This window comes from Osmerus mordax, chromosome 28, assembly GCF_038355195.1.
Source record: "Osmerus mordax isolate fOsmMor3 chromosome 28, fOsmMor3.pri, whole genome shotgun sequence".
Lineage (NCBI taxonomy): Eukaryota > Metazoa > Chordata > Actinopteri > Osmeriformes > Osmeridae > Osmerus > Osmerus mordax.
The window spans coordinates 4438591-4460451 of NC_090077.1; the positions used below are offsets into that span (position 1 = coordinate 4438591).

The window sequence follows — 21861 nt, forward strand, 5'->3', positions numbered from 1 at the left end:
ATTTGTTTCATTTGCCCCGAAAACGGGAGATAGTACAGGGCAAGGGAGAGGGAAAGACGAAGGAAAATATAACTTTGGAGCCAGTGCGTTCAAAGATTTTTGTGTGTGTGTGTGTGGAGGGGGGGGGCTCCAGGGGAAGATAACTCTGGCAGAGTTGCTGTGGAGGCACATATCTGAGGAGTGACCTCACCTGAGAGACCAGGCGACTCACGCCAGTCAGAGAGCACACGCTCAAGCTCAACACCACTGGATCTAACTGGAGCGCCCCGCTCTCTTTCTCTCTCCGTCTCTCCGTCTCTCTCTCTCCCCTTTGGTTCTCTTTGGCCCCTCTCTCTCTCGCTCTCATTTTTTGTTCCTTTTGTCTTTTTTTCACACTTTCTACTGCTCTTCTGATTCTATGGTCTGGGCCCAGACACAGAGGCCCAGACCTGCGGGCTGCAGCACAGCCAGACCACACATCCACCAGAGGAGACGCTTTCTCGGACGCTTCGGCCGAAAGGAGCAGAAGAGGAAAATCAAAATGTTGGTGCTGTGAGCCACTAACACTAACACCCTCCGTCAGGTCAATAGAGAGTCTGTTACATTTGTGTACAAGCAAAGTCATATGTCTTCACACGGTAGGATTGCCATAGTTACGGCATATTTATTGACCAAGAGGCAAGAGTCGACATGGTGTCACATACCTGAGAACAGACAGAGCTGATTTAATGGCTGCAGTATTTACCTTGGAGGAGAAGGTTTGACATGACAAAAATTCATCTCACTTCACCGCTTCCAAATGCCGGACTCATTCTTAGACGTACTGTAAATTTGAAAGACACCATTGCATTTAAAGTGTCCAAGGTAAAGCTGTACTTAGGACGCCTTGAGAAGAAAATAGAGCATTCCAGACGTAGCACTCTCGTACTTGAGACATACACACACTTGAAGGCCTGCACATTCAGAGACACCAACACACACACAGACACTTTCACAAGGACTAAGATGCCGGTTGAGAGCGAGGACGATGAAAGAGAAGAAAAAAACAACAACACATGTTTGGTGAGAAGCGAGGACCTCCAAAGGTCAAACTTTGACCTCTGAACCTGACCGCGGATCTAAAACCTCCCCAAACCATTTGGTCGTGCGGACACATAAACCTTGCTGTCACACAAGCACGCATGCCCTCCGGACGCTCCCAATCTAGCCGAGTCGAGTCGTGTCGATTCCAAACCAGATGACAGACGTCATGGAGTCTCGACCAGTCGTCCACAGGCCAATACGACTCCTGTGTGGAAGCGAGAGAGAGGATGTTGTGTTTGGGGGGGGGGGTTGCGGGGGGGATCATCTCAACACTGCTGTCGGACCCTCGTTGTTTGTTTGGGCTATTCCAGTCCTGCAGGAAGAACAAGTTAACCCACCGCCCCCCCCCCACCCCCACCCCCCCCAATCTAGAGAGGGATCTAGCCTCAGTCAACGAACACAAAACTCTCTGCACGCCCCCAGCCCCCATCAACCCCACCACCCCCTGCCCAACCCTCCCCCCCCCCACCCCCACAAACAGCTGCCACCCCGCCCCAGTGGAGGAAATGCCGGAGTCTTCTGAAGCCAAGCAGAACAGCCCAGAGGTTCACACGCGGAGGCTGGGATGTGTGTGTGTGTGTGTGTGTGTGTGAGTGGCCCGGGCCAGCAAGGACCCTAATGGCAGGAAGCTGTAAGAATAGCATGGGCATGGGGCACATCTTGGCATGTACGCCTGGGCCGCGATTGGAGCGATGGATGTGTGTGTGTGAAGGATGAGGGTGAGGATGTTGCAGGGAGATCCAATGGGGGGTGACAACACGCGGTGGCATGGCTGAAGCAACTGTTAGTCAAGAACCTCGTTGGTTGATGCAGACGTGAAGGGAAGTTGCAAACGCTGCCAGGAAAAAGCATGCTGTATCAGATTTAGAAAGACAGCTCCTTTTAGGATGTGGTTACGGCTTCACACACAGTTTTGTCTGCGTGCGAGATCAGTAGACGCGATCACTGGAAATTGTGTGTGTACAGTAGGTGTACTCAGAATCCGAATCGAGTTTAATCGCCAAGTAAGTGGTCACAAACAAGGAATTTACTTTGGTGGGCAGGTGCAAACAGTGAACATTTAAACATAATGAACAATGTGTGTGTACTGCACATGTTTGTGTGTGTGTGTGTGTGTGTGTGTGTGTGTGTGCGTTTTCAGTGTGTGTATGCATTGTCCCTATGGCCCTGGCTTCAGTTTTGACAGCGTGCTTGCCTCTGAAGCATTTCCCATGATCTTGGTCCCTGGGATCGTTGAATGGGCTGGAAATGGCCCTCACTGTAAATGACTTCTCTGGGGACTGCCAAGGGGCTCCATGGAGTGGGCTCTCTCAAAGACCTGGAGAGACCAAGACAGGCTGACAGGACCACTGGTGCCCCCCTATTCTCTCCATCGTGGCCATCCTCTAACCCTCCATGTCTCCAGCACCAGCTTTAATGGACTTCCCAGACTGTTGCTCACCCCCCCCCCCCCCTCCCAATGCTTGTCTAAAAAGGCAGACAGTATATGTATTTTACTCCTCTGTAAATATGAATGAAGCAATAATACAGTCACACACTGATTCACGGAGAGTGTTTATGTGAAAGCTAGATAAAGTGGTTGGTTAACAGATAAACGATGTGAAAATGAATTCCTAGTTCAATCACACGTTCGCCTTGCAAAGTCCGAGTTTCGAAAGGCTTGAACGGAATGGAGGAAAGCTAGGCTACTGTTCCAGAGTGGAGCTGTGTCGTTCACCCTCACGAAGGGAGGTGGGGCTTTAGCTGAAAACTTATTTCCATCAGAGCGCACAAGAGTCGCTACGGCAGTCTTCTCCACGCAGTGTGTGCAGCCTGCCTAGACCGTTGGCGCACCGTCTGTAACCTCCAAATTGATACTTGCACAAACTTTGCATGACCGGCCGTGAAAGCGCATCACTGTTTCGGTGTTGCCGTTTACCGTTGGTACGCAAGAGCGACTAAAAGAGTGAAGACATTTTCGGGAGTGGATTGAAAAACGTTATCATCATGCGAGCGGTCAACCTTGATACCTACAGCCTGTCGCTGCTCACCGCCAAAGAGGACATTCTCAACCCCCGCTCATCCACCAACTGGTAAAAAATCAATCCCGTTTTCCTACCACATTTAGCCACATCTAACAAGCTTTTCTATCTCAACCTAACCATGAAAACATGTTTTAAAGAGTGCATAAACAAGGCTAATTGTTCGTGTATTTAGCCTGACTTGTATGTCAATGTTTTACTTATTCAGAAGAGTGCATGCGTGTTGTGTAACGCATCTCATGGTTTTAATGAATCCACGAGCGTAAGGGATACAGAGTTGACCAAAGGACATCACGGACCAGGTCTCTATGAGCACTAACGGATCTTATACTAAGAGGAGTTGAGCACCGAAGTTTTTCAGATCCGGTAGGAAAGCGGAGGTGAAGTGGAGGTGGTTTAGAGAAATGCGCGTGCCGGACGGCTGGCAGGCTATCTGTGCGTCGCGCACAGCACCTGGCTGGCGGCGGTGGGACTACGCTCTGACCTCGCGTTCAGTGACTCGGCTGTTCTCTCCTCGCCTTTTTGAGTGTGTCCTTTGTGCTCAGGGCACCTCTCGGGTTTCTGTCGATACGGAGATATTTGAGATGCTTTGTCATTCAGCAACAGCAGTCCATCGAAGTCGGACGCATTTATTGGCCTGTATTATAACGGCCTTTGGTCAAGCATCAACCATCACGACGTAGGAACAGACATGCACACAAAGGAAGAACAAGTGTGTCTTTCAAGTGGGTCAAGAACATTCTGCATTAGACATATCTTACTGCATTGCAGGGCACCTGGTTTTCACCTTCCATTCGAAGGACACCATACTGTTTACACATTTTCTTTCTCGGAATGTTCAGCTAGATATCCCAGGATTGAACTGTTAACAATCTTCCCAACCACCAAAGTAGCCATGAGACAGAGTTGGTGAATTGTGAAGACTTAGAAGTGAAGCTGACACTCACTTTGGTGTTCCCCTCACTGCTAGTGCCAAGGCTTGGCAGTGCAGTAGTCATGGTGATTTATCCAGCCTATCCAAACAGCTTATCCAAACAGCATCTCTCTTTCTCTATCTCTCTCTCTCTCTCTTTCACCCCCTTTTCTCTGTAATCGTTCACTACTTGTGCCAGCAGCAGACATGACGTCACAGCGTTGCTGAGCAAGCTCATGCAGTATGGCCTACTAGGCCCGACGGTCTGCATGCTACTCTGCTAGTAAACGCTCCAGATCCACGCCGAGCTTGCCGTTTCAACAATTCAACAGTGGGGAAATGTGTGCCACTGTTTCGAGATCAACAAGCAGGCTTGGGGAAGCGCTTTGTGCGAATCCTACTCTGGTCTGGTCACCAAACACTCCGCTGGTAACAACTCTGGTTTGTGTCACCGCCAACCTCCTCCCCTGCCTGTGAAGCACTCACCCACAAACAGTTCTCGCCACTAAAGAGGAAACACTCTGGAAGTCTGATTAACACTCTCTGAAAAACTGTCAGCCTGGACTGAATTGGGGTGAGGGGAGGCCGGGGCGAGAAGGGCACAATGATGACAATATCATTCCCCTGGTCTTGTCTGTTCCAAGTAGTTGTAGGGGATAGAGCTGCATTTAAACTCTGTATGTGTGTTTGTGTGTGTGTGAGAGAGAGAGAGACTAAAGGATGTTGCTTGAAGAGAATGGGGGGTTGAGCAGGGTCGGGTTGAGGGGGGAGGTTTGTTTTGTAGCATTCCCCCCCCCCCCCCCCCACGGTGTTGGCCTTGAGGTCCCTGCGTGCTTTATCTAATGACCTTGGGTTGTGAATGGGAAACAGCTCTAGTGTGGGAAGGCCCAGAGAAACAGAGTGGGCTGCCTCAAAGCGTCCCTCATCCAGACCCCTCCATTCTGCCCAGCCCTGTGGTTAAGAAAAATCGGTTCCATACGTCATAACAACCCTATGTGTCTAAATGTGTGTATGTGTATGTTTGTGTGAAAAGGTAAACACAATCTATGTGGAAATAGAGCTTTTGGTTTGGTTATGGGAATTTTTTTTACTGTGTAGGTCAATTTGCAGCCGACATGTATTTTCCCACAGGCACGCACTTCTAAAGCGACACATACACTGTCACGTAAATACTGTTCCTGCAAAGCCAACGTTGCGAGGAGCGAGTTGTATGTCTGCCAGTGTATGAGCTCACACACTTTTGCATTCTGTTTTGTAGCTCTCGTAAAAGAAACGCAGCCAAGGCTAAATTTAGCTACAAGGTACCAAGGACTAACATTTTTCCCTTTCTCACTTTTCATGAGTGAATAAAACACCTCAGATATTCAGGGCTCTGTCTCCCCATGCCAGCAAAGGGCATAGTCTCATCGTCTTTCTAGAAGTATCCGTCTAAACTAGGGTGCCTGGCAACATCTATGGCCAACGTTCAAGTCCGACGTTCAAGCAGCATTGTTTTGAAACGAGTGAAGTGGACCATCGTGAACAATTGCCAAATACACTCGCGCGCGCTTATCGTGCACGTTTTGAACGCAGCTCTTCGTCGAGCCTTTCACGGCTCAGTTTCTTCCTCTCCCACACGATCCGACGGGACTAGCTTGGAACTCCGTGGGAGCGTGACCCTTATTCATCAGGGCTGGGTGTGGACTGTATCGAGACATCTGTGGGCCTCGGTGACTAAGCCATGTCTACTACACCTTGTTCTTTGGCTGTAGCCTTGCTGGCTCGCTCTCTCTGTTTACTGTAGATGGGTGTGTGTGTGTGAGTAGGATGATAGTCTGTGTGAATTATCCCCGTGATGCATACCACAGTTATGACCACTGCTGCTGAGCTCACTGGTTATACACACACACACACACACGCTGGCTGTTTTCTTTCCTTTCAAATCCATTTTCCCCTGCTTTATTCACGAGTCACAGTGCGAGAGAGACAGAAAAGGCACGAGAGACGTGTGAGAAAGAGAGATCTCCTCTCCGAAATACGAGGTGTACCACTCCCACATATTGAGAGATATGTTGGCGTCAAAAACTGTTTTTATGTCGTAATATCTCCTTGCTTTGTGGGCTGAAACATTGAAGGAACCACAGTCAGAGTTGCAGCTTGGGTGCCTCCTCCTGTTGCTCGACGCCTCTTGTTCTCACTCTCACCCGGGTCGCAGCCTAGCCACTGGAAGTTACTTCCCCACTAATCCAAATCAGATTTGTTCAGTCGACATCCGCTGGCTCGGCCACTCACAACGCCTCGTCACCCAGCGAGCATTTCCTGCAGAGTGCAAATGACACACAGGCTTGGAAGACCAGTTGACAAGCCGCAAGCCTCCTAAGAACAAGAAGGAACTCGGTGGAGACCTCAAGAGTCCAATCTCAAAGTGTTACGAGGTTTTCATGACAAAACCTTTAGATACATTTTCATGTCACGCCTTCACCCCAGACCACAATAGCCCCACCTTGTATGACTGGTTAACCTTTTACTAGTCTACTATTTCAATGTTCCTAGATTCCTTTTCGTTATCCGCTTGAATTCACATGCTAGGTTCGAGGCAGTTAATTATGGGGCCATGGTGAAACTAAGACCACCCGTCTCATCTCGCGTATTAATTACCCTCGGTTCCTCTGTTCTCTCCCAGTCTGTCTTTGATGTCGCGTGAGACGTCTCACCTGTTCCTAAACGCTGGTGTTTGGACTTCCCTAGCCTTCAGGTGTTTTTGTTCCGCCGATTCGCCAACGGTTCCACATGCCCATGCATGATTGAAGAAGAGGAGTCTCCGATTACTCGGTGGAAGTCTGTGTGTGCGGGTGTGCGGGTTTATCAGTGTCGTTCTGTGCTTTTGTGCACGCGTGTCGGCCTGCAAATGTGTGTGTGTGTGCGTGTCGTTGGTGTGTGTGTGAGAACCAGGGAGAGGTTGTGTGCTCCATGTGATTACAGAATAAAATCCATTCACTTCAAGCATGCCTGTGTTAACCTAAACAACTATTATGTGTCTAAACACTAGCAGTGGCTTACTAAGTCTGAGGAGTGCTGGGCACTGAAGTGTTCCTGGGTGGTTATACTACAATCACTTCCAGAGAAACCTCTCCAATAACACTCACCGTAATACAACCGGTTTAGTATTACTGGTAATCCACGCATGGCTAGTGGCTACTTAGATGTTTAGGCCTATATCCTGAATCCGACTGCTCACTACAGATCAGATTATAAAAGACAGGAAAACGGCCAGTCTGTTTTCTAGAACGATAAGCCTTCAAAGCTCCAGTCTACATTGTTATCAAGCGTAGTGACAACAAGCTCTGTGTGATTGATCTGATGTATAAATAGCTGGATGGCGAGTTTAACGTCATTTACCCTGGACCTCGGCCCAGAACTGTGTGTATACAGTAGTATTAGATCTCTGTGATAAAGATATCACTCAAATCTAGTTATTCGGAGATGGGGGGTGGGGGAGGGGGTGGTGGTGGGGGTGTTGGGGGGGCTAGCTAAGGGCCGCTAATGAGGTCGAGCGCAGTGTGGGAGAGAGTCTCGAAAGTTCCCATCCAAGTGAGGGGCATGGAGCTAGGGCACTGCTCGTCAAGGCAACGATAGACATCTTCTATGTCTGGATGAAGCCAAGATGCACAGAAAACTGACGAGTTTGCCCCCCCACCACCACAACCACCCCTTGCATCCTCAACTGCCCATCACACCCCGATATGGGCCTGATTTAGTGCCAGGTCTGTGGGTGGCAGATTGAGGATGGTGATGGCAGCTATACTGGTTGTTGTTGGAAGTTTCCATGTTGAGCTCTGCTCTGAAGCTGGAGAGCTAGCATAATCTCCAAACAACTGGCTGCTGCTCTCCTAAACACTGATTATGTCGTGTTTATGTATGTGTGTGCATGTGTGTATACACGTGCGTTTGTGTGTATTTGTGTTCATCTGTATGTGTGTGTGTGTGTTCGTGTGGCTGGCTGCATGGGTGGTTCAGGTCAGTATGCCCTGAGCCTTTTTGATACTTTTTGACCTGACTTATTGTCATTCACTGTATCCAGTTCCAGACAAGCGGTCAAACCTGATCCTCTTCTCCTTCGCTCAATGTTTCCAGAGGAAACGTTCCCCACCGATGCGTCCCACGACAATAAGGGATTGTTCCTCGGCGATCCGCGACCAAGCCAGCTTCGCTTTACATCGCCACTGCCTGTTTATCGATTGAAACAAAAGTGCCACAGTGCACAAACGCTATGCTGAAATACATGGAACCGTGCCGAACGGCTTTGTTCCCTGCCCACTGTGTGGCACGCCACATTTCTCGTCGTGAAAGTACGTCCCTGTTCCCCCACCTCTCTCTCTCTCTCCCTCTTTCTCTCGGGAAGACTGGAAATATTCCCCTCCCCTGCCGTAGCCGATGACTGACTGCTGTGTGGGCTTCCTTGGGCTTCCCAAGGCTGAGGCCCGCGCTGGAGGGGGAGGGGGAGACAGAGAGCTCTCTGTGCACCCCCATTCAAAACCCCCCCCCGACCCCCCCCACCCCCTCCCCCACCCCAAAACCCCCTTGGAATCGGAGTTGCTCCAACACAGCTGGCTCCCGTCAGAGGTACTCGGAGGTTAAGGAGACGCCACCAGGCTGCCCTGAGAAGGTGGCTTCATGCGGAGCCCTCCAGCCGCCCTCAGACAAAGACCCTTGGAGCTCGTGGCAGCGAGACCCCTGTGTCCTCCTCGGGAAAGAGGGAGGCGTTCGAAAAACACGTGCGACGGAGCTGTAAAACAACTAGGGCGTTTGCTAATGGGAAATAATTCCCATGGGGGGGTTTATTGGCATACACTGAAACACCAAGTTGTTGGTTCGGTCGATTTTTGGGCGTGTTGGTGCGTCAACTCTCATTGTTCGGTTAATTTGTTTCTTGTTTTGTCTCGAAGAAGTTGGTGACAGTACTGCTGTGATGAGTCTCCGTAGAGGGCTGCAACGTCTTGTCATGTTTTGGATTGTTTTGGCTTATTTTAAGTGTTCTTTGTGCGTGGGCCAAACAACAACACTGAATCTCTCTCCTCTTGCTCTGTTCTGTTGGAGAATGGTTGAAGTCAGCTTAATTATACATGACGAATTATGAGTCCCACACCCTCGCTAAACCTCTCCATCTCTCTCTCTCTCTGTCTCCCTCCCTCCTCCTCCCCTTCTCCCAGTCTGCCTGTCCCTCTCTCTTTCTCCTCTGGCAATTTTTTTTTGCTGCATCGTGCTAAGCGAATTAACGCTGCACATGCAGCTCATCAGACAGCGCCGTGGCAACACAGGGAGATGCGTCCGTGTGGCTCCTGTTAGGATCCCACCGCGATTCAACCAGTACTCAGCGGCCTTCTCCGCTTAGTTTGTTTAGAGGATGGTCAGCGGTGTTGTCATGACGACCCCCCTGGGAACAGGAGGTGGTTGTGGGTTAGTTTTTTGGGGGTGGGGGGGGGGGGGGGGGGGGGGGGGAGTTTAGGAGAGGAGGAGCGGTTTGTAAGGAAGGGAGACTTGAGACAGGAGGAGAAGAGGACGTATTGGAGAGAGAAAAGAGGAGGGTGGAGCGAGAGAAAAGGTTAAGGTTGAGAGAGAGAGAGAGAGAGCGGCTACGAGGAGTGGAAAGAATGAGGGATGAAGAGCGGAGAGCAAAGCGAGAGCAGAGACAAAAGAATCAAAGACTCGAGCAACGCTGCCGGGGCGAGAGAGAGAAAAATCCCCGTAAAACGAACGACTGCGAGAGAGTCTCGTTTCGTTCCTGTTAACATAACAGACCCTTTTCCTCCCTCGGTGCTGCTGTGCGCTTTTTATACACGCGTAACACCACTGTGAAGAACAGAAGGAGGTATGTGTGTGTGTGTCGGACAGCTCTGGCAGGAAATGCCAGAGTTGTCCCAGAGGAGCGAGTCAGAGGGTCTGGTCATCACTCACTCCCCTCGTTCGGCTGTCCTCTTCCCCACCCCCCACCACTCTCCCCCCCGCAGCCCTCCATCCTGTCCACCTCCCCTCTCACTAAAACCCCATCAGCATCTCTAAGAGACGCCAGCCCATAATAAACCCCCGTCTCCCGTGTTCTCCTGCGAACGTACACCCGTATAGCACGCCTGCCGACGTCTCCTAGCAACCCGACAGCTCTTGTCCCCCCTGGCAACCTCCTCGTACAGAATGCAACCTATCCCCCCCTCCCCCCCCCCCAGAACGCACCCCCTTTCACGCCCCCTGTACCCCCGTATGCAACCCTGCGTGTCACTTCTCTCCCCCTCCCCTCTTACGTTAGAATTCTCCCGTTAGTCTTTCGACCCTCCTACCTCTTCCCCCCCTCGTGCACCCCTCCATCCCCCCCGACTCTCGAACGCACCCCTCTCTCTGCAACCCCCCCCCCCCCCCCCCCCCCCCCCCCCCCCCAACAAAAAAAACCGAACTCTTCCTGAACGCACAACCCCCTCTGTGGGCCTCCGGGCAGTCTTATCGCCATCAGCCTCAGTACACGGCCTCTGATAACAAGGGCTGCTGACTTTGGGCCTGACGACTTGTGGAGCCCTAGTGTGGGAGGGGAGCTCACACGGAGCAGAAGCCCAGCGAACAGAACATCCTGATCCCAGACGGCTGAGGAACTGTCGCGTCCAATCCCACACGCCTGTTCATTTCAAGCAACCCATTCCCCGGGGGCCAGAAACCCCCCAAAACATCAGGTCCTGACGGATGACCTGGGGAGTCAGGTGGCTGAGCGGTGAGGGAATCGGGCTAGTAATCCGAAGGTTGCCAGTTCGATTCCCGGTCATGCCAACTGATGTTGTGTACTTGGGCAAGGCATTTCACCCTACTTGCCTCGGGGGAATGTCCCTGTACTTACTGTAAGTCGCTCTGGATAAGAGCGTCTGCTAAATGACTAAATGTAAATGTAAATGTAAATGGATGAGGTTGGTCGTTGTTGTCTGGGTTTTTGCACGCTTGTGAAGACCGAGAGAGCAAATGTTGGGATTTGGTCGCTGTGTTTGGTAGTCTTAGCAATGAGCGAGTGATACTGTCGCTACGTGTAAGGCGGTTTGAGTCTGGGGCGCTGTTTCCACCGTGGCGTGGGGTTTCTGATGATGGTGGAGCAAGCTGAACAGGGCCGGAGAGGGCACACAGGACAATGTGGACTCCCTCTGTTATCACCTCCTGTTCCCACTCTCACACACACACACACACACACACACCAGTGGTGGTCTAGACTGTTTCCTCCCCCTGCGTTGAAAACCCCTGGACACTTTTTGTTAAGACAGGATATTTTGGAGCAGGCCCGGTCTAAACGGAGGCCGATACGACGAACCCTGTCTCTCCGTGTGTCCGAGTCGCGGTCAGACGGCAACAATGGCTTGCCATAGGTCACTCAACACAACGGTCACAGTCTACACCCCACCCCCTCGAATCCCACACACAGACATTCACACACAACACGCGTGGCGGTCGGGGATTAGATTACAACACGAGCCCTGGGGTAACTAAGTAATGGCTGCACATACAGCTCTGCTTACACAATTAAGGGCTAAGGTGATCTAGGGATTAGGCGGTAACCCTAGACACACTGTTGTCCTTCAAGCGCTTCGCTACACTCAGGAACCCTCGGTCTGTCACCTACCGACTGGCACGCACCGGCTCTGCGTGACACCTGTGTCTCCACTCATGCAAGCCTTTGGACGGCGTCGTGTTGGAAAGAATAATACTATTCTACTACCTCACACTGTAATGTAGCATGAAGGGTGGTTTATAAGTCAACTAAAAGATACATATTTGTTTATCTTTCTCTCTCTCAAGATATAAATATATACCGTATGTGTACGGTATATATACCATTGATATGTAAAATATGGTGTTCATGTATAACCTACATATGAATATAAACTCTCTATTTCCTGTCTTCTCTCCTCCCTGTACTCCTGGCCACCGACAGGAAGATGCATTTGTTTGTTGATTCACTGTGTCATGTTCATGTACTAAACCCTCCACTGTTTCTGCTGAGAACAGAAATTTCCATTCCTTCCCTCAACATTCCATCCCCTTTGCCTCTCCCTCCTCCCCCCCCCCCCCACCCCCTTTCTCTCTCCCCTTTCCCGTCTCCCTCACTGATTCCCCTCCTCGCTGTCCAAAACGTTCTTTTACTTTGAAAAATATCTCCCCCTATTAGTTGTGTACACTGAAGCTTCTGTCCCACCTTACACTCATTCATTGTCACTGTTCAGGAGCCAACTATTCGGCCTGTTCTCCCCTCATGGCATGCACGTCCTACTTCTTCATTCCTCCCCCCTTCTTCCCCTTACTGAGCCCCTCGTAGCTCGATCATCCTTCACTCGCTCCTTCATTCTCTCGAAATAGCCCAAATAGCTCTACTGGTGTGTAATGGCCACCCAGGGGAGTCCCTCGCCTCAACCAGTAAGCTCCCAGCAGCCCCTGGGCTTTTTTCATGGACAGTCCAGTACAGTAGAGGACACTGGATCTGGTCCTCCTTCTCTCTCCCCTCGCCTACCCTCTCCCTATCCCTCCCCTTTCTCTCCCTCTCTCCCGTTCGCCGTCTCTCCTCCTCTCCTTCCTCCCCCCTCCGCCCCCCCCCTCCCCCGCTCCATCGCCCCGTCTCTCATTTCCTCGGGGCAGTCTCCAAGCGTCTGTCGACTGTTGGAGACGGATCACAGAGTGAGATCGCAAAGCACTCCCCCCCCCCCCCCCACAGCCCGGCCAAGTCTCGCGTTTTCTCTGCACGACCAGTCCCAACGGAATCTCATCCACATCCAGAGCTCGGACTACGAGGCCTAACCCTCAACGCCCTGACCTTTATGAGTCATCCGGGAGCGTTGAGTGAGGTGTGTGTGTTTTCAGTAGATGTTTGGCCACTGTGAACCCTGATGATAATGACTTGGCACCGCTTGGCTAGTAGGTCAGCAGTGCTGTGCCAGGCAGCCCCATGCCCACAGAGCAGAGCGGGGCTCTGCCAAGACTTAATGGAGCCATCCCTCTGACTCACACTCAACTTCCTCCCCGTCGGACATTTCTCTTGTTGTCTGCTCAGCTTCGGCAAGGCAGCACTCATTTAACGACACAGTGTTTACCGTCCGAAAGGGAAAGGCTCTCACGTTAGTTTAAACCCCAATAAAGCACCCCGGTGTGGAACTATTCCAACTTCTACAAACCTCACTTGAAGTCCTTTGGCGGGGGACACTGTTACTTTGTAAAGAATGTCTTTTCAACTTATTTGGTTTGTCTTTAAAGAGTAATAACAGTACCAGGCTCATGCTGAGCCCTCTGGAGTCTCCCCCTCTCCTCCCAGGAGGAGGAAAGCATGTTAAATGCTAACTTCTATTCCATGTTAACCCTCCCATGCCCTCCTGGCCAGGGGCTCTTTAGCTTGTTCAATATCTGAGCTGCTCCAGCCTGCCCCATGTTCCCCTGGGTCCTCCCCTGCAATGCACCTCAGCAGGAGGCTGGCCGGCTCTCATTAGACCTCCGCTGCCGCGCATGTGTGTGTGTGTGTGTACATGTGGAGGGAGGATTTGCGTCTGCTGTCTGACCATAGGTCAAAACTTCTCTTTGGCCTAAACCTTGTTGCTACAGCAACACGGCCTGTGCATTATTCAGTCCAGCCTGACCGACATCCAGCGAAACAGCTAGACAGACAGCCAGCTAGACCACACAGCCAGCCTGCCAACCAGCCGGCCAACCAAGCCGCTAGCCAGTCAGCCAGCCAGAGACAGCCAGACAGACGGAAAGTTCGACAGACAGATAGAAGCACAGGCAGGCAGGCAGACAGACAGACATGTAAAGGAATGCACAGAGCCATGGCAGGGGTCACTGACAGGGATGTGGGGCCGCTGCTCCGAGGGGCAGTTTTGTCCATGTTTGGAGAGAGGAAATGAGCGCTGCGTTGAGGGGACGTCTCAGACGTCCGCACCAACACACGGACGGGGGTGAGGGGAGACAGACAGACCGACGGGCTATAAATAGAAGCTGGAGCCCCAGGTCGACTCAGAGCCAAGGAGGGAGGGAGGGAGGGAGGGAGGGCGTAAGTTTGATAAGGAATTAGAAAGTGAGAAAAGAAAAGCATTGTTCGAGTGCACGGACACGAAAAACGGATTGAAGGCGGGCAAGGGCGGAGAGCCTGAGCGTGGCCAGAATGTGAACAGAGGAAGGAGTCAAGAATGAGACGTATTCCTTCTCCCCCTCTACGTTTCTGCAGTCGACCTTGTATGGGCTGAGGCAGGGGAGCGGGGGGGAGATATTGAGTGATATCCTGTCAGAGAGGGATCACGGGAGAGCTCTGTTCGCCCCGAAAGAAGACATATTTGGAGCGCACCTTCATCAAGACGAAGGAGTGTGTGAGCGCCACAAAGCTCTCACGGATTCACCGAGAGCAGAGAGGCTTCTGGGATGCAACCGACATGAGCGATGGTGGTGGGCGGGGCGGAAGACGGATGGACGGAGAGGGGGATGCCGCGAGAGAGGAGGAGGCACCGTCGAAAGATACAAACGGAAGATTGAAGATATCGAAGACATGAAAACACAGCCGGGCCATTAAAGAGAGGCTTGGAGTGAAGGGAAAAGGAGAAGGGAAGGGGATTAGGACACGAGCGGGGATGAGTAAAGCGAGTCCACATCGCTCCTGCTTCCTGTAAACACAGAGGGGTGGAGGAAGGACATCAAAGCCCGTCTGACAGCGGACCAGAAGAGAGAGTGTCTCCGAGTAGATAAGGATCTGGGTTTGTTTGAAGAGAGCAGGACAGAAAGGAGTGAACCTGGAGAACTCGCAGAGTGGAGCGTCGTGTTTCCAGTTTCCACAGCCAACCCTGTACTTCACCCACAACTACACGCACACACACACACACACACACACACACACACACTGCTGTGAAGTGGCCTAGAGGGCTTTGGGAATGGGAAATGCCTGTGTGGGTCTGAGGGAAGCTGTGCCGTGTGTGGGACACCATGTGCTCACTGTAAGTCATGTTCATCTCTGTGATGGTGGTGGACCGGTGCTTGTTTGGCGGCAATGCTCGCTCTCCTGCACTCCAAAGAAAACCTCTCTTGTTGTTACTGGCTCTAGTTTCTTCTCAATGTGTGTGTGTGTGGGTGTGTGTGTGTATGCATGCTAAGACATGAATGACTTCTCATTTGTTTATGATAGACTTTGTGGTTAGTGTGCTGCAGTAATGATGTACAGATTTCCTTCCTAATTCCATCCGCAAAATATTTGACAATGTTCCCAGAGGTGACAACATATTTTGTTTGTTCCCTTTTTAAAATTATTGTCATGTTTTTCAATTAGTTATCTTAGCTTTTTTTTTTTTTTTACTACTGGGAGAATACTTCATTTCCTCACATCCCCCTTTTTCTGTCATTTCCTTGTCTCTCTCCCGCTTTCCTTCTCTGATGTTGTCGATGACTAAGACAGAAATGATCGCCGAGGCTGGGGGCTGGAGGCTGGGGGCTGGGGACTGGAGGCTGGGGGCTGCTGTGCAGACATGGTTGTGTTTTTCTCATCAGCCAGTGCTTTCAGGAAACCCACATGTGTGAGGATCAGACCAAGAGCTCTGGCTCCCATTAACTATCCCCATTAGACGCTGCCCCCCCCCCCCCCCCCCCCACTCCTCACTCCTACACACAGTCAGTCAAGGCCTCGGTGGCTCGAGATTGACAGATAAGCTATCGGGTGCAGCCATGTGTTTGTGTGTTTGTCGGGCCCTTCTTGGGCCTTCTGAAAGAATTCAGGTTTAAACCATACCATGAACTCTGTGGTACACTGTTTGGAGCCGATGTTATAATCTGGCTCCTCACTCTTGGCCTTTCCTAAGCCATCCCACAGGCTTACAGAAGAACAAGCCAGCAGTGTTTGCGTGTGGTGGGGGCTTGACTAAGCACTAGGCTCTGTATTTAGCCAGGACTGTGTGGGCGGGGGATATTTCCATGTAATTGTGACTCCCTCAGCATCCCAGGTGACCTCTGAACTGGTCGTGCTGCTGCCAGAGCTGCTGACCTCCGACCTCTGACGGAGCGCCAATCGGTGTGATTGAAGGAAGTGGCCGTCATTGGACGGCTCTGTCTGGGATCGGATTAGGATGACGTAGGACTGAGGACACACACACACACACAGGGAGCCTGTGACATGACACGAGGTGATTGCAGTCTATGAGCTTGTATGAGCAGTGCTAAGCTTTCCTGACTCTTTCACAGCGTGCACTGAGTGATAGAGAGAGGGAGGGAAATAAGAAGAGAGAGAAAGAAAGAGCATTAAAGGGAGAGAGAGAGAGAGAGAGAGAGAGAGAGAGCAGTGTCTCTTGGCAGTGTCAGCCTGGCTGAGCTATGCTGAGCCAGCGCCCTGCTATCACAACAGGGGGCACAACAAGGGCATTGTGTCCACATTACAACACACGCACGCACTACCCCTCCAACCCCCCCCCCCCCCCCCCCCCACACACACACACAGACACTTTTGTTCACTGTTTCACCAAATGACAATGCAGTCAGAATAACATACTAATTCAGACGTGAAAACGCGATTAGTGTACTCCGCTGGTTTTCATATACAGTGAAGATGAGGTTTAAAGAACCCACTGTCCTTAGTTGCTCGTGTCTGTACACCACAGTGTGGCCCTGATACAAACTTCTAGAATGACCTGTGTGTCTGCACAATAGGCGAATGTTGGCTAGAAATCCTGCCAATACAAGGCATTCTTGCTCTTTTTCTACTTTGTTTGCCGTTTCTCAGTAAAAGTAATAATCTGTAAAAAAAAAAAAAATGTACGGGATGAAACATGAGCAGCTCCCTGAGGACTGAGGGGATGTGATCTGCTGACTTATCTCAGAGCGTTAATGAGGGGAGGTGACTGCATGCTGAGAGAAGAACGGAAGTGGCTGTTTCTCCAGTGTTTCCATGTTCTGTGTTGTTCTGTCTCTCTGGGCCAGGCCACAACTGTAGTCGCAGTCTCAGCCTTGCTGCCGACTGGCAGCTGATATCTCCATGGTGACCCTGTTAGGAGTGGTATCACTGTGTTGCTCAGGGCTCCTGGCTTGGCTATAGCCCTGGTAGATCCTGCATACAAAAACCAAAACACACACACACACACCTCCTCAAGTTTGATATCGATGCCAATATCTGTGTTTGCAGGACACTGCAGGTGTTGTGTGAATTGAAAACCTGATTCACGCAACAAAAATCCATTCCGATTCACCTCAAGAATGATACTTTATGTATACTAAAGTACAAACATACTACATGTGTGTTAACGTTTTGAATACGTACATGAATATTCAAAATCAGTACATTTGAACTGCACTTCTAATAGTGCAGAAAGAGAAAAATCATTAAGCTCTCATTTAATAAATTTACATTTGATTTAAGCATGCTCTTTTTTACTTTTGGGCAAACAATGAGATTAATACCACTTCCTGTTGCAGGTGTTGCTTTCATGCTTTGAGAGGATCATTTATCACACTGTCTCTGTGTACTGCTACAGTATAGTATCAGCAAACAGCCTTTCCCTATCAACAAAACTAAACAACATAGTTCAGAAAAACAAGTATCCGGGCTAAACTGATACTGCCTTCCTTGTTGCTGATACCGAACGTGAGGTGTTCAGTTTCCCATGTGAATGCCCAGTAGTCAGAGTTGAGCTGAGATGAACTGAGATGAGCTGTAAGACAGGTTCTCTCCTGCGTAGCAAAACACTGGAGAAGCCTGCTTCCCCCGTCCCTGCATAACTTTCAGTTGCAGCTACCTGAACCATGGAAACGGCAAAACATTAGCTGTGTTATCTCTAAGCTCGTGTAAGCGCCTCCCTGTCTTACGCCAGGCTCCCGGCTTAGGACAGGTGATGGGAGAGACAGGAAGTGAACGAGGAGGCGGAGAGAATGAGTGGGAGAAGGAAGTGTTTGCGTGTCAGTGTCGTGTGTGTGTGTGAGATAGTGTCTCCGGTCACGTTTGGAGATGCTTCACACTGCGGGGAAGGTCGTTTGGGTTTGAACCAAGAATGCGCGACTGAAGCCAAACACATAGGTCTTGGTTTTGTGTGTCTGTGTTTTTACGCGTGTGTATAGACTTAACACATGGTCTAACCCAGCTGTACTTGGGAATTCTTATGGTATGGATCTTCCATTAGTCTGCTAAATGAAACAGCATGGACTCCAACAACATTAACATGAAACATTTCCAGGAATAATATTAGCAGGTTTTGGTATATTATATATATATATATATATATATATATATATATATATATCAATTATCAGTTCAATTAAACAGGGTGGTTCTGGAATAAATATACATAATATGTCGGTGTCTTTCCAGGGCTCTCTTCACCTACGATGGGGTTTCCAACAACCTTAAATTGACTGACTCTGGAGGTAAGATCGTCCAGAAGATCCTGATTATCTCCACATCACTCTCTACTGTACGTTTCTAGAATGGAAACCTTAAGATGACATCAGTTTGTGATCTCTCTCTCTCTCTCTGTCTCTCTGTCTCTGTCTCTCTATCTCTCTCTCTCTCTCTCTCTCTCTCTCTCTGTCTCTCTCTCTCTGTCCTACAGCTGGAGGTGTGTTGGAGCTGGCAGGGAAGTTTCACATTGCCAAGCCCCAGTACGGGGTCTGCAGGGTGGCTGCAGTGGAGCCAGAAGGCCCCCCCCGTATCGCTATGATCTCCTGGGTAAGGGACGCACACTGCATCAGCCCCTCCCCCATGTTAAAGAAAGTCTCCCTGATGAAGTGAGAGGGAGTCGGACTGGTTGCCGCTGGTCGGGAGTTGTGATTTGATTGGCTTCAAGGCGCCAGATTCCATCTAGCCACTGTAGACTGTGCTTTGATTGGTGCTCTGTGGAAACGTCAGTGTTTGTAATGTGTCTGTGAACAAGCAGACTCTGTTTACCAGACTGGCACTTGCTGTGGGAACACACACTCGTGTACGTATTGAATATTCACACTTCCATAATCACGTTCAAACGCGCTGGTGGATGCTGAGAATGTTCCCAGTGTGCTTTGCTGGTCCTGTCACCATGACGACCTCGTGGAATGTGTGGGGGTCAGAGGTTGCATCTGTAGCCAGTCAAGCAGTGAGGTAGCGAAGCACACAAAGGCACACACACACAGACACAAACACACGCAGTACAGTAAATGGATGTCATTTTGGCCTGTATTGGATCAATTTGAACCAGGTTTCTGGGATAGAGAGGAGAGAGGCCTGCTGGAATCTCAGCTGTACTCTCCACCCTCTGACACACTCTGAGTTATAGTGTGTGTGTGTGTGCGTGTGTATGTGTGTGTGTGTGTGTGCTTTTGCTGGGTTTGTCTGCAGGTTGGTCAGAACGTGGATGAGTTTCGCAGGACGGAATGTGCCAGCCATGTGCCCGCCATCAAGAATTTCTTCAAGGTAAACCGACATCTCTTTTCTTTCTCCCTCTCCCTCTCTCTCTTCCTCTCTCTCTCCTATTGTTTATGGGATTCCTTGCAACCCATAAAGGATGACATCACTGCAGCTGTGTCATTTAGTGGCATTCAGCATGGGCATGATCACAGAACTGTAGAAGTTGCTCTCTCTTTCTCTCTCTCTCTCTCTCTCTCTCTCTCTCTCTCTCTCTCTCGTTCTCTCTCGTTCTCTCACACCATCTCCTATTGTTTCCTCTGTCCTTCTTTCCTTTCTGTTTTGGGTCTTGTTGGTGATGTGAGTGTTTTCTCTTTCTCCCTCTCTATGATTGTGTTTTCCCTCCAACAATGTCATGTTGTGAAATGGGTGTCCCATAGTTACTGTTGTCAAGACAATTCTGAGGTGATTGTGGTGTGGGAGAGTGGAACTGGCCTGACCAGGCATGAAGGAATGAACAGTCATGTTTTCTCTCCCACGCACCACACACACACACACACACCAAACACACACCAAACACACAGACCAGAAACACCAAACTCACACCATACACAGGCACACACCCATACACGAGCACTAGCACACTAAATACACACACAGGAACACACTCACACACACACACTCACCAAATAAACTCTTTCTTTCTTTGTTTCTGGCTTTGCTCACATATTTGTATATAGACTCTTGGTCTATATTTACACACAGCAGTTTACCTTCTATTGTTCCTGGGTTCCTGTCCTCAGTGAACTTCCTAGCTCGGGGTTCTGCTCTGGTGTGTGGGCCATGCCAGCCTGGTGAGAGCCTGGGGGGGGGCAGGGTTCTGGGGGCTCAATTGTTTCTGGTGCCACTGATAGAGAACTCTGAGAGGCTAACATAGACACACACACACTGTGCAAACAAGTCTCAGTGGATATAGGAGTAACTAGGATGGAACAGAGGGGAAAAGTTGAGAATTAATGTGAACGACTTATGCATGCTGATTATCTGTGTCTGTATGTGTGTGTGTCTGTATGCGTGTGTGTGTGTCTGTATGTGTGTATGTGTGTGTGTGTGTGTCTGTATGTGTGTGTGTGTGTGTGTGTGTGTAGTCCAGGTCCATGTTGGCTCTCTTCCCTGTGTGCCCCTGGAACTGTGTTTATCTAACATCTCCATGAAACTGGAGAGAGCTTTATTGGCTCTCGCCAGCCTATAGGCTGGGCCTGCGTTTACCAGACCCCTTATAAAGGCATCGCCCGGTCAACTCCACAAGCATCCGTGGAATGTTAGTTGTTGTTTTTTTTTCCGTTTTTTTTTTGGGGGGGGGGTCTCTCATTTGACACTAAATGAAGTATTTGTCCTGGGAACCCTTGTGAACGCCATCTGAAACTATCCCCTTCAGAATCTGAGACACTGTGGGCTTACGTATGTTTGTGTGTGTGTGCGTGTCGTTTACAAAGTTTCTGTGTGTGTGTGTGTGTCTTTTATGTTTGTTTTGACCCAAGCGCCTAAGCTGTGATATTACCACTTTGCATACTTCATCTCCCTTTCCCTGGGGAAGTGAAGGATTCAGTGAAATAACACAGAGACTTCATCGGTAAATGATGACTTGGATTTGATGGAACCTGTTTGCCCTTTATTGCTTTTGGCATCACTTTCCCTAAAGACATCTAGCAGTCATCTTGTTAAACCAGTATTTTCGAGAACTGATGAGAAAGTATATGCGATCGAAGATCCCCACGCACCCCAGCTGCCATACAAACTCAGACAATCACAGTTCCAATAGCACTGGAACGGTATCTATGGCGGTACGCCCCCATGTGGTCGAATATGTAGTGACAGGATGCACTGTGTACTGAACCCAACCCTGGTTCTTGGAGCCTTAACAAACTGTCTTTCTGGAAGAGCGGAGAACCTTTCCTTACAAAAAGAAAACAACTATTGTTTGCTTTCCCAAAGCTCCTTGCTTTGGGACTGATACCAAGAGGATGTGCTGTGACACAGTCAAAATCCCCCGCGGCACTTTTTCTCACTCTCTGTCTCTCTCTGTCTTTCTAACTCGGTGTCCCTCTACATGTTCTGGCTGGCAGTGTGATACAGTGTGTGCAGGTCGAGCACAAAGACCCACCGGCATTTGCGTGCGTTGGCGATATCGAGCTTAGACAGTCGCGCTTGTTTTACTTTTCGTCAATGACAGTGGGCTGGCATGCCAAAAAGAAAACGTTGATAGTCAATAGAGGGATGTCAGAGGTTCGGAGAGACAGGTGGGATTATGGGTAATGACAGAGAGAATGAAAAGGTGCCGCGAATGAGGTTGGCATGAAAGACGACGGGAGGAGAGAAGAGGGGAGGGAGGATGTGGGTGTGGCAGAGGAGGGCCAGGAGGTGCAGGGAGGAGAGGCGGAGGAGGGACTGTGTGTAGTCCCTGTGCTAATGAGCGTGCTTAGCGTCGGCGGTGGCACTGCCCTGAGGGAAGGGCCCGCATGATCACAGAGGTCTGTCATCTC

The 21861-nt window shown here is 50.1% G+C and overlaps 1 protein-coding gene across 3 annotated transcripts in view; it reads left to right on the forward strand.

Moving 5' to 3' along the window:
* The first annotated feature begins 2878 nt into the window (after window positions 1-2878).
* The window catches only part of si:dkey-40c11.2 (drebrin-like protein A), a 26349-nt gene continuing 7366 nt past the window's right edge, over window positions 2879-21861 (forward strand). For all 3 annotated transcript variants that reach the window (XR_010875248.1, XM_067231559.1, XM_067231560.1), the window contains exons 1-4: window positions 2879-3134; window positions 18311-18366; window positions 18552-18667; window positions 19313-19387. Coding sequence is in view for 2 of the 3 variants with exons in the window: in XM_067231559.1 (XP_067087660.1) it covers window positions 3049-3134; window positions 18311-18366; window positions 18552-18667; window positions 19313-19387 (333 nt within the window). In the remaining variant the exon portion in view is untranslated. The remainder of the gene's footprint in view (window positions 3135-18310; window positions 18367-18551; window positions 18668-19312; window positions 19388-21861) is intronic.